The sequence below is a fragment of the Rhinatrema bivittatum genome, chromosome 2 (genome assembly GCF_901001135.1).
Source record: "Rhinatrema bivittatum chromosome 2, aRhiBiv1.1, whole genome shotgun sequence".
Lineage (NCBI taxonomy): Eukaryota > Metazoa > Chordata > Amphibia > Gymnophiona > Rhinatrematidae > Rhinatrema > Rhinatrema bivittatum.
Window position 1 is genome coordinate 588149233 of NC_042616.1, and position 27027 is coordinate 588176259.

Consider the following 27027-nt stretch of genomic DNA (forward strand, 5'->3'; position numbering starts at 1 on the left):
TCAGGCGCGAGACGCGCAGAACGCACCGCCACTCTCCTTCCAACGCAAAGGCGGGGGGGACGCAACGTTCATTCTCAGTGCTTCGCGCGCAGCTGGCGCAAGGACAGAGATCAGCGACGGTCGTCGCCTGCTCCCCGGCCCGGTAGAGGTGAGTGCTCGGTCCACCACAGAGAGAGCGGGCGCGAGCGTGTGTTTCCGTTAGCGCTTAGCGTCCCGAAGAGGAGCCGCTTGGGGGGGGAGGAGGAGGCTACGTCTGGGTTTAGATCTCCCTGGAGGCGGCAGCCCTTTCCCCTCCGGGCCAGCGAATGAGGGCAGGCACTCGAGACGCTTGGCTGGGGGTGGGGGGGGAACTCTTCACAAAACAATGTTCTGCGTTAGCAAAGTGTGTGTCGACACTCTTGGAGCATATCAAAAACTGCCTCCCCCTCTCCCCCCGTCTCTGTGCAGAAACAGGCACGGTTGAGTCACTCTAGGAAACGTCGCCGGCCAAATGACTGACTGTCCCCACCAGGAGCTGGAGCTTTTTGTCGGGAGACAGGTTGGACTTAAACCCCGAGGCGCTCTGCAAGCTTTGGGATGAAGCCGAGCACACTAGGTTTCTCCTAGCAGGGTCCTCTTCTAAAGCGTCGGTGGAGGCACCAATCTTACGATACACGAGCGTTTTGTTGTATGGTTGGGAATTTGGCATGCCTCGTTGAACCAACGAGAAAAGTTCTTGATGATGAGACGTCTTCCCTTATGGAAGCTGATTGTGAATGGTGTGGCCTGAGGTTTGTATACATTTAGCAATGCGGTGAAGGCTGGCAGGTGTCATCGCTGTGCGATATAATCTGTAAATTAGGAATAAACTTTCATCTTTTTGCCCAGGGTTAAGGAGATTTAGGGAAAATGACATCCCATGAAAAATCTGGTGGTGTGATGTTACATTAGTACTTCTTAGGTTAATGTGATCTAGGAAGCTAGTTCTTTAAGTATGAAAGATGGGCGGGGTGTCTCGCTATTTTTGTAATAAATAACCTTTCCTCCCCCCCCCCCCCCAAAAAAAAATTGCTAACTTCTTTATGCAGATAATTAAAATGTACTTAAGTAATAACATTATTTTTATAGACCATTCCCCATGGCTTGAAACAAGCTGCCCCAAGGCAGGTTTACAGATTAAAATTACAGTGAGAAGAGAATAGTTGAAACTTATTCAGTATAAAAAGCAGTGAAAATAATATCTTAATGAGCAGTAACTTAATTTTTGTCTCTTTTCTGTTTATCTACCTGCTTTTGCAGGCAACAGGATAGGTAGAAACTAAAAGAAAATGAATCCAGATTAAATATATTTTACTGTATATACTTACATTGTACACTCTCTGGGCAACAAGAACTATTTTCTCTATATGGTATCACATAACACTGAATAAGAGAAAAGTGTACAATTTTATTATTATTATTAGTGTGAGTATGGTTTTATGCTTTATGGACACATTCCTGAAACATTGAAATTATGATAAAATTGTACACTTTTCTCTTATACTTACATTGTGCCAGTCTCAGCTTTTATGTTAGAGAGACTGAAGGAAATCAAATGAAGAAAAGCACACAAGTTGAGATTTGCCCTTTTAAAGCAAATGGATCACAAGCTCTTTAATTTGATTTAATTTGAAAGAAGCCTACTTTCAGGACAATCTACACTACCCAGATCCAATTGATTCTTCCATTGTTCTTGGAAGTCGGATTGCTTGAATAATTAATGCAAAAAAATACTCATAGAAGGTTCATTTCAAATATAGTTTTTGTGACCTCACTTTATTGGTATATAGCTATTCTGCTTATTATAGGAAATAAGCATTCATTATTTGATGGGAAAAGGGAAGGGCCACTGCAAAAATGCTGTGTTGAAAAGCAGTGTAGTGTCTTCTGACCCAAATAAGGGTCCAAGTGGGGAGAGGGAAAGAACAGTCATCTCAGGATAAATTCTGTATTGCTATATATATATATCTTTTGAACCAAACATATATAAAAAGATTATTGTTTTTGTAATAGGTTGGTAGGGTCATAGCCCTTTTTGTTTAGCTTTGTGCTGTGATAGGAACCACTTCTGTAAATGAACTACCCAAAACAACATTAAGGAAAGTATGATGTTTCCTGGGCCACCGTTGTCTTTTTCATTTAAAGACAAGAGGAGATAATGGGCAGAGATGAGGGCCCAAACAGCATATTAAATGTCAGCAAAAAAAGGATCATGTAGCCCATTCAGAATGTCCAATTCCTTAGGCTAGCAACACTGTTCTAGCTCGTACCCTTCTTTGCTCGTACCTCCACCACCACCTATTCTAAAGGATTTCAGCCATACAAACATGACTGCCTATAGAGGTTTGAAATGTTATTAGCTGGATGGTGTAATCGTCATCTTGCTGCTCATACTAGGTGGTATGCCACCTCCCTCTGGTTATACCTAGAAGCATAACAAAGCCTTACTGTTACTCTGTGCTGGTTGACCTAGCCATATCTCCCCTGGGAAACTGGAGAAGTGTCTTGCTCCTGGTGCATGTCAGCTATGGTTGAATGCTAAAAGGAAAGAAGACATTCTTGGAGAACACCTTTTCTCAATGTTTATTTTACTGTTATATTCTTCCCCCTCCCCTACTCTTATCTATCCCAAGCATGCTTCAGTTAGGCTAATGTTGGTTAGGACTCACCACTATCTATGTAAAAAGTATTTCCTCCAAAAGGAGTACATGGCTCCTGGTCTTATGGGTGAGATGAGTCTTCACGTTTCACCTCTGCTTTCAAAGTGTGTGTTTTTTTTGTGTTTGTTTTTTAAATGGAGGATCTCCCAAAGTTTTCTGAAATAGAAGAGTCAGGATGGACTCTGTAGAACCTCATGTCATCACCCTAGTTCTGTTGCGGGAGAAATGCTTTTAACTTTGTTGCCAAGGGGGTTTAGCACTAATACTGTACACACTTTCCCTGTAAAGAAATATAAAATACCAAAAAGTGACTGATAATCTTGCATTGCATTTATATGCTTTTGGTTGAATACCTGTATGCATATGTGAGCAGCATGTCAAACTCTGCCTCATGGGGATGGGGGATGGGGGGGGGGAAATGATAGCTGATATTTTTAGTGCCAAAAGATTTCTGGTGGGTATTCTCTATATTATAGAGTGTGAACTTTTTCTCCCTCTGAGGATGTTGCACACCTGCCATCATGATGTACATTTTTAATGAAAAGCATATCTGAACTGTTGTAACTGGGGAAAAGACATTCAAGGGTCCTCATTCCCCAGGGGAACAATGAGTTTGCAGTCTGACAGATTCTAAAATAATGATGAGAAGAGAAATACTTTGATTTCAGCATTAGAATGTCTACATGTTTAAGAACAAATGTAGGTTTTTGCCATAGCTGAATATCGATCAGTCTTGAATTTTTAGCTTTCCTAAAAAAAAAAAAAAAGTACCTGATTGGTTGCTCTGAGCCCTTGTCTGACAGCCTGTGTGCTGATTACATCAACACTGCCTCCTCTCCAGGTTTTATTTTTAGATATAGTACATGTATAAGCTTGAGAGATACTGGTAAGAAAAAAGAACTGCGCATATAATTGGATGTATGCTGACCTTTCAGAATTGTCAGAATATTTAGGTCTCAGTCTTTCTGTATTTTATCTAAAGCCACACATTTGGTTATCAATAGCTGAGCTTATATATGAGTTGTGTGTCTGACACTGGTGAGAGTTGTGTTTTTTTTTAATTTTATTTTTATTGCATTTCCATATTTTTATACACAAAGAATAAATAGGATAGTCTTAAGTCACAATTCTATAATCCAGATAGGAATTACTTCCTTATTATAAACAGAAAAAAAACAGAGTTGTGTTTTAGCCAAGTATTTTGCATGTCATTTCACTTTTGGACTCTTATCTCGTCACTTGATTTTTAGTTGGCTGCTTGCTCTCTGAATAATATTGTTTTCTTATCATCCTGCTAGTCCAGTCATTACCTTTGGAATTTCCCTCCTCCAGAGCTGATGGAGACAGAAGAAATCTTTTTCATGACTTCACTCAGGGCTATAAAGGAGGTGTGGCCCTGGCCAATAACGGTAATAATCTCTGTCTAAGGCAACAGCAGATACATGAAGAGGATGTAGCTCCCAGAGTCAGGGTGTTCCTCGTCCTTGTTAAATCCTTGTTGCTCCTGGAACAGCTACCCCTAGGGGTTACTTCTCCAAGTGGGAGCAGTCTACCAGGCTCTGCTCTGGTTGAATTCCTGGAGGTCCCTCCCAGTTCCCTTCGGGCCTGCAAAACCAGGAGACCCATATGGGATCTGTAAGGACATGAGAAATTGTCATGCTGGGTCAGACTAAGGGTCCATCAAGCCCAGCATCCTGTTTCCAGCAGAGGCCAAACCAGGACACAAGAACCTGGCAATTACCCAAACACTAAGAAGATCCCATGCTACTGATGCAATTAATAGCAGTGGCTATTCCCTAAGTAAACTTGATTAATAGCTGTTAATGGACTTCTCCTCCAAGAACTTATCCAAACCTTTTTTGAACCCAGCTTCACTAACTGCACTAACCACATCCTCTGGCAACAAATTCCAGAGCTTTATTGTGCGTTGAGTGAAAAATAATTTTATTCAATTAGTCTTAAATGTGCTACTTGCTAACTTCATGGAATGCCCCCTAGTCCTTCTATTATTCGAAAATGTAAATAACCGATTCACATCTACTCGTTGAAGACCTCTCATGATCTTAAAGACCTCTATCATATCCCCTCTCAGCCATCTCTTCTCCAAGCTGAACAGCCCTAACCTCTTCAGCCTTTCCTCATAGGGGAGCTGTTCCATCCCCTTTATCATTTTGGTTGCCCTTCTCTGTACCTTCTCCATCGCAACTATATCTTTTTTGAGATGCGGCGACCAGAATTGTACACAGTATTCCAGGTGCGGTCTCAACATGGAGTGATATAGAGGCATTATGACATTTTCCATTCTATTAACCATTCCCTTCCTAATAATTCCTAACATTCTGTTTGCTTTTCTGACTGCTGCAGCACACTGAGCCGACTATTTCAAAGTATTATCCACTATGAATCCTAGATCTTTTTCCTGGGTGGTAGCTCCTAATATGGAACCTAACATCGTGTAACTACAGCAAGGGTTAATTTTCCCTATATGCAACACCTTGCACTTGTCCACATTAAATTTCATCTGCCATTTGGATGCACAATCTTCCAGTCTTGCAAGGTCCTTCTGTAATGTATCACAATCTGCTTGTGATTTAACTACTCTGAATAATTTTGTATCATCTGCAAATTTGATAACCTCACTCGTCGTATTCCTTTCCAGATCATTTATATATATATATATTGAAAAGCACCGGTCCAAGTACAGATCCCTGAGGTACTCCACTGTTTACCCTTTTCCACTGAGAAAATTGACCATTTAATCCTTCTCTCTGTTTCCTGTCTTTTAACCAGTTTGTAATCCACGAAAGGACATCACCTCCTATCCCATGACTTTTTAGTTTTCATAGAAGCCTCTCATGAAGGACTTTGTCAAACGCCTTCTGAAAATCCAAATACACTACATCTACCGTTTCACTTTTATCCACATGTTTATTAACCCCTTCAAAAAAATGAAGCAGGTTTGTTAGGCAAGACTTCCCTTGGGTAAATCCATGTTGATATGTCTTTCTATATGCTCTACGATTTTGATCTTGAGAATAGTTTCCACTATTTTTCCCAGCACTGAAGTCAGGTTCACTGGTCTATAGTTACCCAGATTGCCCCTGGAGCCTTTTTAAAATATTAGGGTTACATTGGCCACCCTCCAGTCTTCAGGTACAATGGATGATTTTAACGATAGGTTACAAATGTTAACTAATAGACCAAAAATTTCATTTTTGAGTTCCTTCAGTACCCTAGGATGCATACCATCCGGTCCAGGTGATTTGCTACTCTTTAGTTTGTCAATCTGGCCTAGTACATCTTCCAGGTTCACAGTGATTTTGTTCAGTTCATCTGACTCATCACCCCTGAAAATCATCTCTGGAACTGGTATCTCCCCAACATTCTCATTAGTAAACACGGAGGCAAAGAATTCATTTAGTCTTTCTGCAATGGCCTTATCTTCCCTAAGAGCCCCTTTAACCCCTCTGTCATCTAATGGTCCAACTGACTCCCTCACAGGTTTCTTGGTTTGAATATATTTTAAAATATTTTTATTATGAGTTTTTGCCTCTATGGCCAACTTCATTTCAAATTCTCTCTTCGCCTGTCTTATCAATGTTTTACACTTAACTTGACAATGCTTATGTTTTATCCTATTTTCTTCAGATGGATCCTTCTTCCAATTTTTGAAGGAAGGTTTTTTGGCTAAAATAGCCTCTTTCACCTCACCTTTTAACCATGACAATAATCGTTTTGTCCCCAGAACACAATGATTGTCACTGTGGTACCTCCAGAGAGTGGTTGCTGGATTCTCAGGAAGCTTGCAAGACTCCCTCACTCTCTTTCCCTCCTTCCACTCCCGTTTCACTCTCTCACAGATGAAAGAACAGCAGAAGTAAGCAGAAACTGGGTTGACTACCTTGTCTGGAGATAAGTAGCAGCTGAGACAGTTTATTTGTGGATATGCATAAGCTTAAGAGAAGCAGCAGCAGAGCATGCCTACTTACCACAGGGGAAGGGAAGTGTAACTCCCTGCTGTTAGGCTATTGTCCTGGTTGTTTCCGTTGCATTAAATGCTACATTTATGTTATACCCAACTTGCTTCGTAAACTCATAGGCGTAAGACCTGTAAGAATACGGCATGATAGGGTAAGAACATAAGAAAATGCCATACTGGGTCAGATCAAGGGTCCATCAAGCCCAGCATCCTGTTTCCAACAGTGGCCAATCCAGGCCATAAGAACCTGGCAAGTACCCAAAAACTAAGTCTATTCCATGTAACCATTGCTAATGGCAGTGGCTATTCTCTAAGTGAACTTAATAGCAGGTAATGGACTTCTCCTCCAAGAACTTATCCAATCCTTTTTTAAACACAGCTATACTAACTGCAGTAACCACATCTTCTGGTAACAAATTCCAGAGTTTAATTGTGCGTTGAGTGAAAAAGAACTTTCTCCAATTAGTTTTAAATGTGCCCCATGCTAACTTCATGGAGTGCCCCCTAGTCTTTCTATATCTGAAAGAGTAAATAACCGATTCACATCTACCCGTTCTAGACCTCTCATGATTTTAAACACCTCTATCATATCCCCCCTCAGCCATCTCTTCTCCAAGCTGTAAAGTCCTAACCTTTTTAGTCTTTCCTCATAGGGGAGCTGTTCCATTCCCCTTATCATTTTGGTAGCCCTTCTCTGTACCTTCTCCATCGCAATTATATCTTTTTTTGAGATGCGGTGACGATTTGCACAGGTCGGCACATTTAGGGGAGCGGAGGCTGCAGTATGCAGACGCCAGGTCTGTTGGAGATTTATGGAGTACTGCGAGCAGCCGGGAATGGAGTCAGTCATAGGTGGTGCATGCTGGCTGTTTGAGGTAAAAAATTGATCTGGGGAGAGGGGGTATATGTGCTGCACTGGCGCAGCTAGAATTAAGAAAAAAAAATTTGCTTATCTGAGCAGTGCTGGCAGGAGATGAAGCCATGGCTTAGAAGGGACTGGCAGTGGCAGAGAAGAATGGAGGCGTGGGACCCAACAGCCAGCTTTTTAAAAAATTAATCTACGCAGAGTCTGGCCAGAAGCAAAGCAGGAAGACCAGAAGCTTTGAGGTGGGGAGGAGCTGGTCAGAAGAGGAAGGAATCCTGCATCATTCTGTACTGTGTGTCCTGTGTCAGTCTGCTTGGGGCTAGGGGTAGGAGGAAGGCAGCAGCTTTGGGCAGAAGAGGGGACAGAGGACAGTATCAGCCTTATTGGAGTTGAAAGAGGTAAACTGAAGCAAACTGCATATTGAGCTGAAGGAGGGATTGAGACTGGGAGCATGCTGCGTAGGACATTGAACTGAGAGAGGGGGATAGGATAGGGAGCAAACTAAGCAGGGCATTGAGTGGAGGGGGGGCATGGGTCAGGGAACAAACTGGGCAGGGAAAAAACTGCAGGGGATGGAGGGGGCAGGGAACAACCTGTGCAGGGCATTGAGTGGAGGAAAGGGGCAAGCAGTAAACTAGAGAGGGGGCAGATAGCAGGGAACGAACTGGGTGGGTATTGAGCTTAGGGAGCGAGGGGAGCAAAGTGGGCAATGAGCCGAGGGAGGTGTTGAACCTTGGAATGGGAGGGAGTAAGCTGGGAGTTGGTCTGGGAAGGAAGAATGAACGGGATAAGGGTTTGAGCCCAGGGAGAAGAAATGTTGGGGGCTGTGGGGTATTTCAAGCTGGGTCAGATTTAAAATTAAGGTGCCCATAGTTGGACATCCAGGAGTGGGAGATTTTGCCTTTAGAAATCAACAGCAGGGGGAGTCCCAGTTTTGGGGCTCCTTCAGAATTTGATGCCCAAAGCATATACCTATGTTACTTATGCCTAACTCTGGCCCTGGTTTCAAGCCTGATGTAATTTTACAATACTCCTGGGGGAATTCTGAATCTTTGAGTAGCAATTCAAATGTAATACAAAAAATGAATTACTATTTAAAGGGAATAATTGTATTGTGCATTGACAAAGTCTGCAGAATTTTAAAATATTGATTGTGCACTGAATTTGCTCGAGGCTGGCTGTGAGGAGGTAACATTTGTAATTTGTGGTCAACCATTCTATGTTTGGTGATGGTCTCTATCTTCTGCAAATGTGATCGAGGCAAGCTGATGTATTCTGCTATTGTGCAGGGGGATCTGTAGCAGTTGTGCATTGTATTTTCCCAAATATGAAACAAACCAACCCAGGAAAAAAACAAGTCACACCTTGATAAGAGAGATCTTCATAAACTGGGAACTTCAGCATTTACTAAAATGCTGTTCCATATAAACATGGAATGCTTAGTGTGCGTGAATGTATGTCCCTTTATTATATAATCATTTGCCTCCAAAAAATGCCCCAATATATATTTTTTGAAGCTTTTAACAACTTTTCCCAGTGATTTATATTTTATTGTGGAATGTAAGTCTAAAAAATACATTCATTAAACAAAGTGTGCACTTTTCTTTGAAACCAGCAGCAGGAATACTGAATAGCTGACAGGAGCTTCAAAAATTAGTCCAAAAGAAGGGACGTATTCACTCACGCTAAGTGTTCCAAGTTTATATGGACCCACAAAGCAAGAAGGGAGGCGATCTATGAAGGCCGTAATGGTGTCAACAAAGAAGATAGATGCCAGATGTCTTTAAAAGTGTTTATTACAGTGGAGACGTGTAAAATTGCCCGACTCAGGTCGAGTTTCGCCACTTCACAAGTGGCTGCCTCAGGGGCTTGCTTGTACAAATTACGAACTTAAGATGTTTGTGCATCAGTCTATTTTGTAGCATCAATAATCGGTGTGTGTCATTTGTGCCCTATTTCGATGTGCTGTCTCCACTTTAATGCATTCATTAAACAAAGGTGTGCACTTATCTTTGAAACCAGCAGCAAGAATATGGAATAGTTGACAGGAGCTTCAAAAATTAGTCCAAAAGAAGGGACATATTCACTCATGCTAAGTGTTCCACATTTATATGGAACAGCATTTTAGCAAACACTGCAGGTCCCAGTTTATGAAGGTCTCTCTTATCAAGATGTGACCTATTGTTTTTTTCATGGGTTTTGTTTTCTATTTAAGTTCCATCTGGGCAATTATAGGTCTTTATGTGTCATTTTCCTAACAGGAGTGTATTTTTGTTTCAGAGCCTTGTGTAATCTTTGAGGTGCTGCCTTTCATACATAGTTGTTGCTGTGTGAATCCTGCAAGTTAGTATTGCTACATGTGATTTGAGGTTTGCTACATGTATCCTGAGTGTGTTTCTTTTTGTAGGATTTTGTATTTTACAATCGGGCCGATACAGTAAAAACGCGGGAGAGCGGGCGGCTCTCCCGGCGCGCGCACAGGCCACTCTCCTGTGTGCGTGATTCAGTAAATAAATTTATTTAAATTAGGCCCGGCAGTAAAAAGAGGCGCTAGGGACACTAGCGGCGGCTGTCAACGGGTTTGAAAGCCAACGCTCAAGTTTGCCGGCGTCGGTTCTCGAGCCTGCTGACAGCCACGGGCTCGGAAACCGGACGCAGGCAAAATTGAGTGTCCGGTTTTCGACCCGACAGCCGCGGGCCCATTTTTACATTTTTCTTAACTTTTTACTTTTTTAAACTTTCAGGACCTCCGACTTAATATCGCCATGATATTAAGTCAGAGGGTGCCCAGAAAAGCAGTTTTTACTGCTTTTCTGTGCACTTTCCCGGTGCCGGCAGAAACTAGCGCCTACCTTTGGGTAGGCGCTAGTTTCTGAAAGCAAAATGTGCGGCTTGGCTGCACATTTTGCTTACTGAATCGCGCGGGAATACCTAATAGGGTCATCAACATGCATTTGCATGTTGCAGGCGTTATTAGGTTTGGGGGGGTTGGACGCGTGTTCTGGACGCGCTATTACCCCTTACTGAATAAGGGGTAAAGCTAACGCGTCCAAAACGCACATCCAAATGCCGGCTAACAGTGCGCTCCGGAGCGCACTGTGCTGTATCGGCCCAAATGTGACTGGTAGTGGAGAGAGTTTGGTTACTGTTACTGTTAGAAAACACCAGAATTTGAGGGGTTTTTTTTTTGTATGGTGAGTTGTACAGGGAAATATCCTGCACTACTCCCTTGCTGGAAGTATGGGGAGGGGGTAGGCCCGGTACCACTGGGTGTGCAAATCGTACAATTTGAGAGGGTGGCACAACCAAGAAGAAGAGACCTGCACTCTGTGACTCAGAAATGGAAGCCTGTCCCGCAGCTCCTCCTCTTGATCCAGTCCCAGTGGTATTCAATACTCTTGGTGCTAGCACTTTCTGTATGCTCATCTCACAATACAAGTGTTGAATATCTTAGGGCTGGCAGAGAGGAGAAGCCGTAGAATGGGCTCCAGCTATACAGCAACTCCTTCTCTCCCCAGCAATGGATGCACAGTGTGGCAGCAGCAGTGGAGGAGAAATAAAATGCCTCATGGACCCTGTCTGCCTGGATTGCATGAGTGTATAAATGGTAACCTACCTGGCTTGCCACTGTATGTGTGAATGGGGACCTGCCTGGAATGGGGGGAGGGTGTGTGTGAATGGGGACCTGCCTGGGAATTGGGTGGAGTGCAAGTGAAATAATGGGGCAATAGGTGAATCTGGGCCTGGCAATAGAACAAGCGCAATCGTGAGTCTCACCAGACCTGTACCATGAAGGGTTGGCACCTCCGACAGATGCTTATTTGCCTAGTGTAAGTCTTTGCCATGGTGATAAATATGTAGTATAGAGTTCAGACTGGATACATCATGAGTGTTTAGTGCTTTGTGAATTATGGTTCCTATTTTAAACATAATTCTATATTATATAGGAAGCCAGTGTAGGGTTTGCAACACCAGGGTACTGTGCTACCTAAGACATATCCAGATATGATACAAGTAAAGAGTTCTGCGGTATTTATAATGGATTAAGTAGGGTTTTTTTTTTTGTTTTTTTTTTTAGGCAGGCCAAGGTATAAGGTATTGCAATAATCTAGACTGGTAATGCATGAAAGACAGAAAGTCGTTCAGTGATAACTGTGGTTTGAAATGTTGTAGCATGTGAATCTTGTATAAGGCAGAGCGTGCATGTTCAGATCATCATTTAAGGTAACACCAAGATCACAAACATGGTGAGAAATTTTTATGGTATTAGCATCAAATGTTAACCAGAAGAGTTCATCTCAGGATTAGTAATTCTGTTTTACTGATGTTTAGTAATAGTCTGCTATGGAACTGCCTACTTATCAACAGAAAAAGCTTACTGTAAATGTTGTTTTCCTTAAAATGAATTAGCTATGCAAAATACCTGCCTGCTTTCCTGGAAGCTCTAAAATTGACTGAGAGGACTCATGAGGCAACACCCACTTAGTTTATTCCTGCACATGCTCAGTAGGGCAAATGCTCTACTAGCTAGGAGAGAGGGGTCCATTCAAGTTCGCTGGATTATGTCACCTACATGTCATGGCTAATTCATTTCTCTATGGAAAATGCTGTTTACGGTAAGTAAACCTTTTTTTTTTTGAACAGAAAATTAAGTGGTGTCATGGAACTGGGTAAACCAGTTTTCTGTAATGTATATTAGAGTGCACACAGTTCAGATTTTTAAATTGCTAATAATTTTAGTGTCCTGAAAACATTCCCAGATCTTGCATTAAACTCTCTAAAATTATGCAACTTACATGGGTTGTTAAAACAACTGAGACTGAGTTAATGCAGAAATGATATTGTAACCACATGTCCTTACTCTGCTCTCTAATGGGGCTGATGTAATAAGGTGCACCATCATTGGTGCAGGTTTTTATTCCTGTTTTAGTAATAATTTTTCTGCGATAAGTTAACTCTGGTATTTAAGAGGGGTTTTAACTTCTAAAAATTGCATGTTAAACCAGGAGTAAAAATCAGTGTTAAAATTAGTGCGGGTTCATTTAAATCCATGTAAAAGAAGGCATTACCTACTCCCCAGCGATGAGGGAGGTGTGTTAAAGGGCAGACATCTTTAAAGCATGTTTTCTTAACGCTGGAAATTTAACTCCTGGTTCAGAGCAGGAGTAAAACTTACTTCACATTTTTGGTGACCATATTATTCTATTGCTGTGTCTACAGTGGTAGTGTCTAGCTGCTTCTGTCAGGCTGGATACAGCAATAGAATAACTTTGACCACCAGAAATGTTAGTTTACTTAATCTCAGATGCAAGAATTTAATTTCCCGAGATGGGCATCTACAGTTAAACAGTATTCCAGCGCTGTGCATCCCAACTTTGGCATACTGTTTAAATGTAGATGCCCATCCCAGGGAGCTTACACATTATTCAGTTAGCTAACTGTAAGAACCTACTCTAGAGAGCAAATTCTTGCATCCAAAGCCATTTTGGCAAGGAATGGCAAGCAAAACAAAGCATTATCTCTCCAGGGTGGGCACCTATAGTTAGTGTAACAAAGCATAAACTCTTGGGGGGGGGGGGGGGGGGAGAGTGAGATACCTTCAGCTGAACAGAATGTGAAAATGGATGCACAGCCTCAAAAGTGCTTACTGTTCAGCTGAAGGTGCCTGTCCCAGAAAGCTTATGCTAAAATGTTTCTTGCCATACCTTGCCAAAATGGCATTGCATATGAGATTGGCATCGTGCATCCCGACTTATGAGTACATTCTCTTTTTCAAGGCCATTTTGACAAGGAATGGCAAGTAAAATAAAAGAATATGCTCTCTGGGAAGACATCTATAGCTAAATGAACAAAGCATAGAATATCTGGGGGACACCAACAGCTAAACAGTACACTATTTACCACTGTGTGTGTACTGTCCAGCTGTTCAAGAAAACAAAACTTGTGACTGGTGCTTGCCTCAGAGAGCTTACGTTGGAAACTTAACTCCTGGTTCTGAGGTGGAATAAATTCACATATCTGGTAGCCATTGTCTATTGAGCCCAGTGTGGTATTCTACCTCAGATCCAGGAAGGACTTATATTTTCACTGTAAGCTCTCTTGAGCTGAAATCTACAGTTGAGCAATATATAAGCTTTCTGGGGAGGGCACCTACAGCTGATCAGTACACCAGAGGTGGGATGCACCACACTAAAGTGCATACTATTCAGCTGAAGTACCTTCCCTGTAGAGTTTATGCTTTGTTCAGCTGTTAGGGCTTTTTAAACATCAGTAGGCAGTTCTAGTGAGTAGTGTTCATCTATGGGGCTTTCCCAATGTCAGATTTTTACTGTTTGTTTTTAATATATTGTATAGTTTTATGACTTATTGTTTTAGTATTTATTTAGGTATTACCTTTGTTTTGTCAGGGTTTTTAATTTTTATTATGCATTTATTCTATGTTTATGAATGCATGGATGTAAGCCACCTAGGAATTTTGATAGGCAGGGTAAAAGTAACTGAAATAAATTTCTCCTTGAGGTACTCCTGCATTTTAACAGTTTTCCTGCCATCTACGACCCTTGCCTTTGAATGATCCTTCATCTCCTTTCAAATACTGAACCACACCATCCAGTGATCATTGGATCCCAGATGATTATCTCACAAAACACGTTGCAAACAAAATTGAAAATTTTTATGTGCTTAGGAATTTATTTCACAATGTGGACCATCATACCACCCTTGGTTGGTTTAGGCAGTAAGCCACGCTTTCAACCATAACGGGTCATATTTAATCATCGGTCCGGAATAGTCTATTAAATTTCTTTTAAATTTCTTCAATTTTCTACTTTATTGAATTTACTTTTTTTATCGTTTTTTGTCCATTTATAATAAAATATTTTTAACGGAGTAAGGAGCGGAATTGCCTTACTTGTGCGGAGCGCCTCCGCGCTTCCGAGGTAGTGCCTTCACTCACTTGTGCAGAGCGCCGCCGCGCTTTCAAGACTTCATTTTCAATGCTGCCGCGCTTAAAAGGCAGCAAATTCCGATCGAGGGTGCTCGTGTGACTTAGAGCTCCTGTAGTCCGACGTACGTTTCGCAGTTGTGCTGCTTCAGGGACTCTGTCCTAATCGGAAGGTTTAGGCTTAAGAAGAACACAAGGTTAGTTCCCGCCAAACTCTTTCAATATTTAAATGCCTTCATATTTGCTTCCGTCTAATTCATTATAATGCCTATAAAAAATGACAATAGATATGAGGCCACTTATATTTTTAGCACCAATATTTCTCAACATAGATTATGCACTCCCAAATGAATTATAGACTAAAACACGTTTGTAGTCTTCTCTTACCGCGTTCAGTCGCCTAATGCTCTTACCGGCATTCTGCTGAATTGCCGCGAGATCTAGGCTGATTTTATAGAATCACCCAACCACACCTGTGATCTGATTTGACAGAAGAGTGGATTCACATGAAGTGAATCCACTCAATTTCCTTGTTGAGGCCGCCAGGGGTCACTGTATGTAGTTCGAAAATCCATCGTTGTTCACATTGTTGCAGTTTTTTAATTCGGTCTCCCTTTCTCCAATGGGGGTGAACGATTTCTAAAATGGTCCATTTAATATCAGAGAATTCATGATTATGGTCTTTGAAATGTGTCACCAACGGTTCTTCTATTCGTCCTGTATTGATACAGCATTTGTGTTCAGTTAATCTAGTTCTGAACGGGCGTTTAGTCATGCCCACATATGTAAGTGGGCACGGACAAAAAATGGCATACACAACAAGTGAATCCAAATGGACAAAAAACGATAAAAAAAGTAAATTCAATAAAGTAGAAAATTGAAGAAATTTAAAAGAAATTTAATAGACTATTCCGGACCGATGATTAAATATGACCCGTTATGGTTGAAAGCGTGGCTTACTGCCTAAACCAACCAAGGGTGGTATGATGGTCCACATTGTGAGATAAATTCCTAAGCACATAAAAATTTTCAATTTTGTTTGCAACGTGTTTTGTGAGACAAGTGTGGTTCGTTGCACATTTCTTATTAACTGTTTCTGTATAGTGGTATCCCAGATGATTACCCATTAAAACATTAGAAATACTGTCCTTGGGGTCTCCGTGGGGTTTGCAAATATTTAATTTTAATCATTTAAACTTTTTAGTCCTGGGGGAAAATAGCATAGCAGTTTTGGCTATGCTGCCACTGTTGAGACTGCTATGCTAGCATGTTCGCCTGCTGGAAGAGGAAACATCACAGGAAGCCCGAGCTGGCATCATGGCAAGGGCGAGGTTTGCGCTGAGGCATCATGAGACATTGCAGCACGGGCGAGGTTGACACAGAGGCATCGTAGCACGGGCAAGGTTAGCAAGCAGCACGAAGGCCAGGACAATACAATCTGTGAGGGGGAGAGAGAACTTCTTGGGGGGGGGGGGGGGGTATGCTTGAGTGTGGGTGCCAGAGAGAGAGAGAGCCTATGTGGGGAGATTGTGAAGGAGTGTGTATGTGTGTGAGAGATTGGGAGCTGGTGTGTATGAAAAAGGGATTGTGTGTTTGTGAGACAGAGCCTGAGTGAAGGGGTGTATAAGAGACAGACATAGGTAGCCTGTGTGAGAGAGAAAGGGAGCCTATGTGGGTGTATATGCAAGAGAGAGAGGGACACTATGAGGATGTGTGTGTGAGAGACTGAGGGAGCCTGTATGGGGGGGGGGGGGTGTTTGTACACTAGAGAGAGGGAACCTGTGTGTGAGAGAGAGAGGGACAAAGGGAGCCTGTGTGAGGGGCAGTACTGGGAGTGGAGATAGCATGGAAGAGTCTTGAGCTTCTTGTCTGGTGGCGCTATGGCTTGTGCATGTAGGATAGCGGAAAATCCCTGGTTTGTGCGTTTAAGTGTGCACGGGAGGCTTAGTTATGTGCTCCGGTTGCGCCGAAGTTGTGCGTGTAGGTCAGATGTGAACTCAATAAGAAGTGCGCCGCTGTGTGCAGAGATTTAACTTATGCGCCCGGCTCCCTCGCGCACGACACTTATGTGCGCGCAAGTGATTTGTGCTCCCGGCTCGCCTCTGTGCGCACGGATCGGATCGGCAGACAGGGCGGCAATCAAGGGAAAATGGCGTCTGCGACCACGCAAGCAATATGGAGACCACCTCGGAGGGTCTCACATGGTAGGACCCTCGTATCGGACGGGGGTCTAGCCTGGACAAGGCTGATCAACCCGGTAGCACTGATGCCGGCTGGCGATCTGTGCGGCTATTCAAGCCTCGGAGACTGGAGACTTTCAGGAAGTTTTCTACCTTACCTTGTCTCGGCGTTTCCCGGTCTCGTTCTGGGCAGTCTCCGGCTGCGGGGGGAGAGGGGGAAAGGTACCTTCACCGCCGTGCTCGAAGTTGCACCCGCTGCCTCTCAGTTGCACCTGTCACATGGTAGGAGCAATGGACGGCCCACAAGATGGCGCCAGCCATCCATTGCTCCTACCATGTGACAGGGGCCGACCAATGGCACTGGCAGCCGACGGCCCGAGTGCAGGAGATCACCCCCGCTGGACCACCAGGGACTTTTGGCAAGTCTTGGGGGGGGGGGGGGGGTCAGGAGGGTAGGGGGTTGTAGTTAATTAACTTTAAAGAGTTGGGATGGGGTTTTTTGTTTTGTTTTTTTCCCCAACAAAGAGAGCGATAAACGTTTCTGATCCGGGAAGTGGGCAGAAATGGCTCTCCCCAGACCTGAAAATGAAATGGGGACCAAAAAATATTTTATGCCCTCCCCTTATTTGCTCCATAAGACGCACAGATGCCCAGGAACAGAGCCGGTTTAGCACACCATTATTTTTTTTTTATTTTCCTCCTCTGAATTCTAGGTGCGTCTTATGGAGCGAAATATACGATAGTTAAAAATGAGACAGAAAAGCAGAATTAGTCCAGTGTGGACAACTTTTTTTCACCTGTCTACTGGGTTGATTGTTGAGCCTGTCAGTACTTTTATATATTATTGACACATACTATTTTGTTCAGTGAATATCCTCAGTAAACCAGTTCCCCCAGTAATATTAATTGAGAGTCTGCATATACAAATGAAACAAAATTTAAAGTCAATAAGAAAAAGCTCCCCTTAAGTAAACATTTTTTGGTAAGGATCCCGATGTACATTTTTGAAGAATGGGAAATTGAGTTTCAGCATGTTTTTAACTGCACGGTGATGAAAAAAAATCTTCACAATAGAAGGCACACCTAATGAGCAAGAATTGTTTTGCTGCTGACACATGCAAGAATATTTCCTTTGTAGATACCAGATTTATTGCATGCTACTTACAGGTTTATGTAGATGGGTGTACAGAGTTCAGAATCTAAGTTGAAGACTAGTTTCCTTGGCATCACTCTTGTATTTATTTCATTCTGCTTCCCAACATTTAGTATCTACTTCATAACTATCTAATTCTATATCTGAACTATGCTCCTGCCTCTACCTAGCACAGCATTTATAAAATCAACTCCCATTTTAAGCATCTGGTCCATTACCTCTATCTCGTCTTCCCTCCAAACCATTTTCCCATTTGCTTGCTAATATAACATGTCCTCAGTTTCGCTTTGTTTTTGTTTTTTGGTTTTATGGTTTGTTTTTAGCAAAAAAAAAATTGCATTTACTCTGCATAGTAGCCCCAATTGGACAGTTAGGCTCAAATCTGTCATTCTAGTTGCATTTTTGGACATGGAAAGCTCCTTTCTCCTGTTATCTTGAGTTAGAGTACTAAAATGTTTAGTTACCACAAAGTGAGGTATATAGAAAGACTTCGTAGAAAAATATTATATTGAAAGTTTAATTTTAAGGGAAAACAAGATGAGTAAAGGTATGCTGTATAGTTTCCTCCTTTGGTACAGAAATTTATACATGGTTATGAAATTGTTCATTATGTAAATTCCTGTGTAATAAGTACATTAAACATTAGAGATGGTTTTTCCCAAGGAAGAAATGGAGTCAGCTGGTGGCAAGGTAGATTTAAAATGCTCAATGTTAGTCAGTGGAAGGGCAGCTTTTAAAACGTTTTAATATCACAATATGCAGACCTTGTTCAAATTTCATCTGAAACAATACTTTTTTTTTTTTTGTTTTACAAAGATTCTAAACATTGGGGGTGTTGAGCACATGAAAAGTGTGAGCTGGGGAACACTAAGCACCCTATTATCTGTGGCATAAATTTTGGATGAACAATTCAAAAGTTATTGAGGGGAGAGGCAGACATAAGCAAAATGGGCCAGTTTCTTTATAGGAAAGTAGGCTGAAAAATAGTCAGCTAAGGTGGTCATTTTTTTGTTTGTTTTGAATTAAGGTAATATAGTCATGAACGACAACATCAATATGAGCAAGTACAAAAGGCTATACATTGAGAAGAAAAAATACACTATCCATATCTACCGTGTCCCAAATTTTCAAATAACCAATATATACTTAGTTGTCATTGACAACACACGATACAACCTATTCAATCCTCATTCAAGTTGGTAATTGTAATGCAAGTTTAGAAACTCGCATGGGAGAAATTCAGAATATCCTTTATCATAGAAGTGAGGGTAAATCTGGAAGATAAAGAAGGCTCTTTGGTATTGCAGTAGGTATGGAAAAGGTAGACATCTGTCTGCAGTTTCTATATTTCATCTTATGTTGCTTTCTCAGAAATATAGATGTGAGACATTAAATCATTAACTAAATCCCAGTTGCTTTGAGGGAAGCTTCAGTGAAAGTCATGTGAATGACCTGTGTCTGTACCGTGGTCTCTACACAGTGGCTTAGCTTAGAGGAAAGATGGGGACTGTTTCAGCAACACTCATTGGCAAAGATAAGCACACTTCAAAAAAGCTTGTTTCCCCTCTTTCTCTTTCTAAATCAGTAAGGCTCAGAAAAAGTTAATTTTCTTTCGGTGAGAGAGAGAAAAAGATCTGGTTGTATCCAGGTTAAATAGTTTTGCAGTAAACCAACCTTTTTGTTTTTCCTGAGCTTAGTAGAAACTTGTGTATTGCACATACTAGATGGTTTAGGCTAGTAGAGCACTTTGAACAGATACGGATTGTCTCCCTGTGAAATGTCATTGAGAGCCAGATTAAGGAGATTTTATAAGTGAAAATTCAGCTGTTCAAAACCAGGTCTCTCCCAGTATCCTGGTAAATTACTTCACAAGACACTGCTATTGATGTTAGGATAGTAAAACAGTGGGGCCAGTGTTTACGTATTGTCAAGGGGTGCAGCAGGTGGTGGTGTTAGGAATGAGAGGAATCGGAGGACCATGACGGGAACAACCAAAAAGCCCAAAGGGAAATGAGATTTATTTATTTATTTATTTAAACTTTTATACCGGTATTCTAGTGCAATCATACCGGTTTACAACTTTAAAACTGATTAAAACAGGGTAAATTCAACATAAAAACAGTCAAAACAAATCAATACAGCATACAACCTAAAATAATATAATATAAAATTAAATTAAATCAACATACTAAATCAGTGCTAGAATTACAGCAGAATGATAGTCAAATGGCTTCCAGTATCCTGGGAATACATTTGCTCACCTTCTTTATTTTAATCTCCAAAAGCACATTTAAATAAATGAGTTTTTAGATTCCTTTTTAAAGGTTGACTCTAATCTTAGTTTGCTAGGGAGTTCATTCCAGATAGTAGGGCCGGCCAATGACAATGCTTGTTCACGTACTTTTATTCAGATAATCTAATCTAGGTGATGATATTGTCAATTGCCCATTGTATTTTGATTTCACCCCGCATTGCGAGGTCTGAAGTCGCAGGGAGGCATTTAGCCATTCATTTTTTTCGTTATAAATTACTGTATGGATTAGACACAAACATTTATACTGTATTCTAAAATGTATCGGTAGCCAGTGCAGATTTTTTAAAAATGGGTGTAATGTGATCATATTTTTTCGAATCAGTCAATCCCCATGTGGCTGCATTTTGTAGTAACTGCAATGGGCAGAGAGTACATTGAGGTAAACCTAGCCAAAGTGCATTACAATAATCTACCTTTGCAAATAAAAGAGACTGTAAGACTGTTCTAAAGTCTTGGGTGTGTAGAAAAGGTTTTAACCTTTTTAAAATTTGTAGTTTATAGAAACCATATTTTATAATATTGATCTTTTTTCATATTGATCTCGCTATCCAACAATATCCCTAAATTTCTCACTTCTGTCACCAAGCTAAAATCTTGATTCTGTTTCGATTTAAAAAAAAAAAAAAAAAAAAAGTTTTTTCTCTGTCTAATTTATTACAAATGAAAGGGATCTCGGTCTTACTTTCATTTAACTTCAATTTCAAATGGCATAGCAACTGACAAATCAAAGAAAGGTACATTTTTATAAGGTCAAGCGAATGGTCAAAAGTTTACAATAGGAATTAAAACTGTACATCATCTGCGTAAATGAAATCATGAGAGGAGCTTGCAAAGAGGCAACATATAAATATTAAAGTGTGTCGCCGAAAGAGAGGAGCCTTGTGGGACTCCTGAAGTTAAATTAATCATCTTAGGATAGGTGATAAGGAATCTAACTTTAAAGGAGCAGTTCTTTAAAAAGGATTCAAACCAGTTTAGCGTCTTATTAGTCAATCCAATTTCTTTAAGTCTCTGCAACAAAATGTCATGATCAACTGTATACAAAGCAGCACTAATATCTAACAGGAATAAGCAGATAAGCACAGACACACAGTACTTAGGACGATACAGTAGAGTAGTCTATGAACCCCACATCACAACTAGCATATTGATAACACTATGTATGATAAATTACCCGTAAAAGTACTTTCAGTACACTCGGTCATGACACACTTCTCTAAAAATTATTTTGTCTAATGATATATTGTAACCGAACCTTTGATGGCACCTGTTAGAATGTACTATAGTACACTTTTACCTACATTAAATTTGTGCCTACATGTAAACGTTTGCGATGGTGTATAACTTAGCGACGGTATAGAAAAGATTTTAAATAAATAAAATAAATAACATAACTAATAAATATTTTTGTCCTTGATCAAGACCTCTTAGAATTGTATCTGTCAATGAAAGAAAAAGATTCTGTGCTAAAAAAAATTTCGAAATTCAAACTAAGTAGGGTAAAGAACATCATTCTCTTCTAAAAATTCATATAACTGTGTTTGAATGACTTTATCTATTTTTGATAAGAAGGAAAGATTAGATACCGGTCTAAAATTCTTTAAACGGGAAGGATCAAGATTGGATTTTTTTAAAATAGGTTTTACAATGGCACATTTTAAGATATCATGAAAGCTACCTTGTTCTAAAAACAAATTCACAATATTTGTAATCGGTTTGGCTAGAATATTGGAGACAGATTTAAAGCTCTTAACTGGAATTGCATCATTTGGGTGAGTTGCTGGGTTCAATTTCCTAATCAAACTTTCAATTTCTGTAGAACTTAGTTGCAAAATCAGACCATCGAGTAACGGGAAGAGATACCGTTTGCTGTACAGGCAGAATCAAGTCATTGATTAAATTTGTGATCTTGTCTTTGTAATGCTTTTGCTACTTTTTTAAATCATTATCTTTCACAAGGTGCTGTGAGGGTGTTAAGACAAGGTTTCACTAAATCATGAACATAATTAAATAGCATTCTAGAGTTAAACATATATTCAGGAAGTCTCTTTCCATAAAAATTTTTTTTGTAATCTTCGACCTATATTTACATAGTAAAGAGCGGTAAATAGAGAGCGACTCACTAGAGCAATTTTTCCTCCACGCTCTTTCCGTCTAAGAACTCTTTTAAGATTCCTTAAATCATCTTTATACCAGGGGTTCTTTGGTTTTGAACACGACTTAATTACTCTTTTTAATAGTTTTATCTCATTTGCTAGAGTAGTAGTAGAATCAATCCAAGAATTAACAGCCGATTCAATCGAATCAAATTGAATGGATGATATAACCTTAGGTAAAGAGTCAACTAATTCATCTGTTGTAAATGGGAGTCGATAATCAAAACATATAGGGGGTCATTTTCCAAGGAGTTACCGCGGGAGATAATTCCGCAAATCGTGCTAACAGCCATTAACACGATTTGCGAATGCAAATTTTTAATCTTGTATTCAGGGGGCGGAGTTGGGGTGGAGCATATGTAAAGTAGGAAAGAGTTATCGTGTGCCGCGAAACAGCCGCAGTGTTAGCGCGGCTCCTAACGCGGCCAATAGCTATACCTCTTTCATTTGTGTTACGTTGTGCGCTAGAGGCCGGTAAAGGTTTATCGCAGTGCACGATGTTTCCGGACAGCCTGTTTCAGTATGCTGCAGGCTGAGAGAGAGAGAGAGAGAGACTTGCTATAGTGTCTCCTCCCTAGACAGGTATTTGTATCCCTATGGGAGGCCCACCTAGTAACTCGAGGTGGGGATTAGGTATGAGTGTAGGGGTTGGGGGCCACTTTCACATTCAACATGAGACGTACGAACAGAACAGTGGTCTCTTGTGAAGATTTGATGACCTACGGAGTGAGGAAACTCACTCCAAGATGAGATTTGGGCAATGTTCTCTCCACCTAGCTTGATGGACACTCTACCTGGGCAACAAATTGGCTTAATAGCGCAACTTGCGCTAAGAGCGTGTTGCATAGCTGTTATCGCAATTTGCGATACACATGCTTATTAGCATAAGGTAACACCCCTTTTTGGCATTGCGTGCGATATTGGAAAATGAGGCCCATAGTTTGCTGTGAGGGAGTGCTACATTTAGGACGGAAAGAAAAATTAGCTTTAATTAAAAAATGGTCTTACCAAGGAATAGGAGTACAAGAAGGGGGCGCTATACTATCAAGTTTGCCATTGGTAAACATTAAATCTAGTTTATGGCCAGCTTTGAGTTGGCTGGTTGACTATTTGTGACAATCCTAAAGTAGCTAGCAAAAATAAAAAACTTTCACAAGTTGCTGATTGAGGGTTTGCATCCACATGTAGATTAAAATCTCCCAGCACCAGAGTTGGGATCCCAGAATCTAAATTCTCGGTCAAAGCTTCAATTAGTGGAGAGCTGTTATGATCAGTTGCTCCAGGAGGGGCATAGATCAGACCTATCTGTAACTGTTTATTTTTAAAAACACCAATTTCAAAGGGGTAGTCATATTAATATACTGATAAGTTAATTTTAATTACTTTTTGCTTAATAGGAGTAAACTTCCTCCCTTCTTTTTATCCCTAGGAATAGAAAAAGTATGATAATTGGGGTGAGAAAGTTGATTGATTAATACCAGGTTAGTCCTTTTAAACCTGGTTTCTGTAATGCATATAATATCAGGAGAAGCATCAGAGATCAAATCATTTATAATGGAGATTTTTTTTTTTCATAAGAGATTGGGCATTAACTAAATAGATGAACAACAATGATGCAAGAATCATGTGAGAAGTCAACACCCGTGAAAGGGACCTAATGATTTTAACCTGGTTCAATTTTCTTATTCTCAGATTTTTATAATCAAGTCTATATTTCCCATTATTCAGAACCGTATGAATAGAAAAAACCTCTATTATGTTACTCATACCAGAAGACAATGAATGAAGTTAAACAGGAAGTCCATGAGAAAATTCTCAAAGATGCACAAAGCGGTGCTCCAAGGGCGAACCCCTTAGTCGCGCCACTCTGGGGCATGATGCCCGGCGTGCGACTCCTCTGGAGTTGTGCTAGTGCCCTTAACCCCAGCGCAGTAGGATGATGTCAGCAATGGGGAGGGACTAGTCTTCACATGGGGGGGGGGGAGGGGCACGGCAGAGGGTCCGTGAAAGTCAGCAGCAGGAACAGATGAGTTTTTAAGCCTCCGGTGGTTTTGAGGCAAGGTGCAGGAGAACAGACAGGAGAGCTGAAATGAAGACCGCCTCCAGCTTTGCGCTTGTGCCCTTAACCCCCTGTTCTATTTGCAAAAGGACTGGGAGGGAACTGAGAGGATCACCTAGCTGGTGGCTGGAAAGAATCAGTAAGTACTGCTTGGAGAAATTTTTAAAACTTAAAAGTATTGGGGAGAAGTAAACTATTGGGTATATTATTTAGTGTGTGTTTTGTTTTAAATAGGTAGTCAGAAAGGCAGGCAACAAACAGAAGTTTGTGTTTTTATTCCTCACCCCCCCCTCCTCTCCCACCCACCCCTAGCTCATCCTTTAATTTATTGGCAGGTGTCACTTTCACACGTAAAATAAAAAAAAAAAAAAATCTGCTTTTTAACTTGGTCAGAAATTCTCCACACCTTATCAAAAGTTGATTATTCCTTTGTAGGACACTACCAGATATATAGTGAATACACTGATACATTTAAAGGAGCCTAATTGTATGCAATCCTACAACCCATAGCAACCTAAAATTTACCTATGAACTGAACAAATTTAAGATGAAGGCAGCAGTTCAGCAGCAATGGGGGCTCCCAGTCTTTTGCATAGTGTCACATGTATGATTTTTTTTTTACCCGCCGGTGAGAAATTGTACTCGGGCATTCGCTGTAAAGAGCTTCTGTCTCTCCGAGAACGAGTCCGATCTCTGGCGGCTAGAGTGGCAGACCTGGAGAGCTGAGGCAGACAGGTATATAGATGAAACCTTCAGGGACATAGTAGCCAAGTCCCAACTCCAGTCTGGCAGCTCTGGTGCTTCCTTGGAGGAGGAAGGTCTCATGATTGGAGAGCATAAACCTCGTACAGTATGAAAATGATCCTATAGCAAAGACCTGCTCTCCAGGTGGTGCATTCTCGTCTCACAAGGAGGATGCGTCTCCCAGGGCTACTGGGAAGGTTTGGGTTGGCTGTCATAGTTGGTGATTAGTAGGAATGTAGACAGCTGGGTGGCTTGCGGGCATGAGGGCCGCCTGGTAACATGCCTACCTGGTGTGAAGGTGGCAGACCTCATGCGTCTCTTAGATAAGATTTTAGACAGTGCTGGTGAGGAGCCAGCTGTTGTGGTACATGTGGGCACCTGCGACATAGGAAAAAGTGAGAGGGAAGTTCTGGAAGCCAAATTTAGGCTCTTGGGTAGAAAGCTGAAATCCAGAACCTCCAGGGTAGCATTCTCTGAAATGCTCCCTGTTCCACACGCAGGTCCCCAGAGGCAGGCAGAGCTCTGGAGTCTCAATGCGTGCATGAGACGATGGTGAAAGGAAGAGGGATTCAGGTTTGTAAGGAACTGAGAAAACTTTTGGGGAAGGGGGAGTCTTTTTTTTTTTTTTTTTTTCCAAAGGGATGGGGTCCACCTTAACCAGGCTGCTGGCGCTAACCTTTAAAAAGGAGCTAGAATAGCTTTTAAACTAGATCAGAGGGGAAAGCCAGTTGCTCAGCAGCGCATGTTTCAGAGGGAGGTATCTTAAGAGGATACGAATGAAGCATTAGCGTTAGGGCATCCCAAGAGAGAGGCTCCAATAATAAGAAAAGTAGTCCAAGTGCCTATAATTTAAAAACTCACCTGAGCTAAAAGATTCCAAAGTATCCATGTCAGCTGAAAAGCACAATGTAAATACAAACGAAAAACATGCTTTCAAATGTTTGTATGCTAATGTTTGGAAACAAAATCCATGATTTAAAATTTAATCCCCAACATCGATGCCGATGCCCCCAGCATTGATGCTGGTAGTAATACCGATGCTGGTGGGTACACCGATGATGGCGCCTTCGACACCAAGGACATCGATCGATTCGATCACAACTACGCCGAGGCTATGGGCATCATAGACATCGATTTTTGCCCATATTCCATCGGGCCCGTCTCTGACGTTCCCTATTCCATCGACGTCGATGACTTCGATAACGCTTCCGTCGATGACAACATCGAGGACACCCTCTATACCATCGAGGCAACCTTTACTTGAACCACCAGAAGTGCAAGACTAGGCTTTCTATCGGCGCCTCTTACAAAGGTATCAAGATGTAATCGATTCTCTACCATCTACGAGGCCACAGGACACTTCTGCAGCATTATCCATCGATGATCCACAGCCAGGCCCCTCAGGCCTTCACTTCCCAAAACCTAAAGAAACACCAAAATCTCCTTACAGAGAAGATTCTGAGGATTCTTGGGATGAGCAACACTCTCAATTTTCTTCAGAAGAGTTTGACCGACCCTTCTTCTCCAGATCAGAGAAAGAAGTCACCCCTAGAGGATCTGTCATTCTTCTCATTCATCCAAAGCATGGCTGACTCGATTCCATTCAAGCTCACAGCAGAGGAAGACACCAGGGCACAAACCCTTGAGGTTTTACAGTTTTTGACCCACCCAAACAAGTACTGGCAGTGCCAGTACATGAGATCCTATTAGATCTTCAAAAACGAATTTGGGAACATCCATCTTCTGTTCCTGCAGTGAACAAGCGTGTGGACACTACTTATATAGTCCAGCCAGCCCCAGGCTATCAAAAACAGCAATTACCACACCAGTCTGTGGTAGTGGAGTCGGCACAGAAAAAATCCAAACGTGTGCGCCCACACTCATCGACCCCCACCTGGTAAGGACCATAGATTCCTAGACTCATGGGGAAAGAAGGTCTATCGGAGTTCTATGTTA

At 41.4% G+C, this 27027-nt stretch overlaps 1 protein-coding gene across 8 annotated transcripts in view; it reads left to right on the forward strand.

Annotated features, from left to right (window-relative positions):
- The window catches only part of LPIN2 (lipin 2), a 397530-nt gene that overhangs the window by 189 nt on the left and 370314 nt on the right, over positions 1-27027 (forward strand). For 6 of the 8 annotated variants that reach the window (XM_029591073.1, XM_029591078.1, XM_029591074.1 and 3 more), the window contains exon 1: positions 620-770. The exons of 1 other annotated variant lie outside the window; for it this stretch is intronic. In XM_029591073.1, the coding sequence (XP_029446933.1) occupies positions 756-770 (15 nt within the window). In that variant the 5' untranslated portion in view covers positions 620-755. Of the gene's footprint in view, positions 1-27; positions 149-619; positions 771-27027 lie in introns of those variants that run through there. One more of the 8 variants, XM_029591075.1, reaches the window with a different exon arrangement.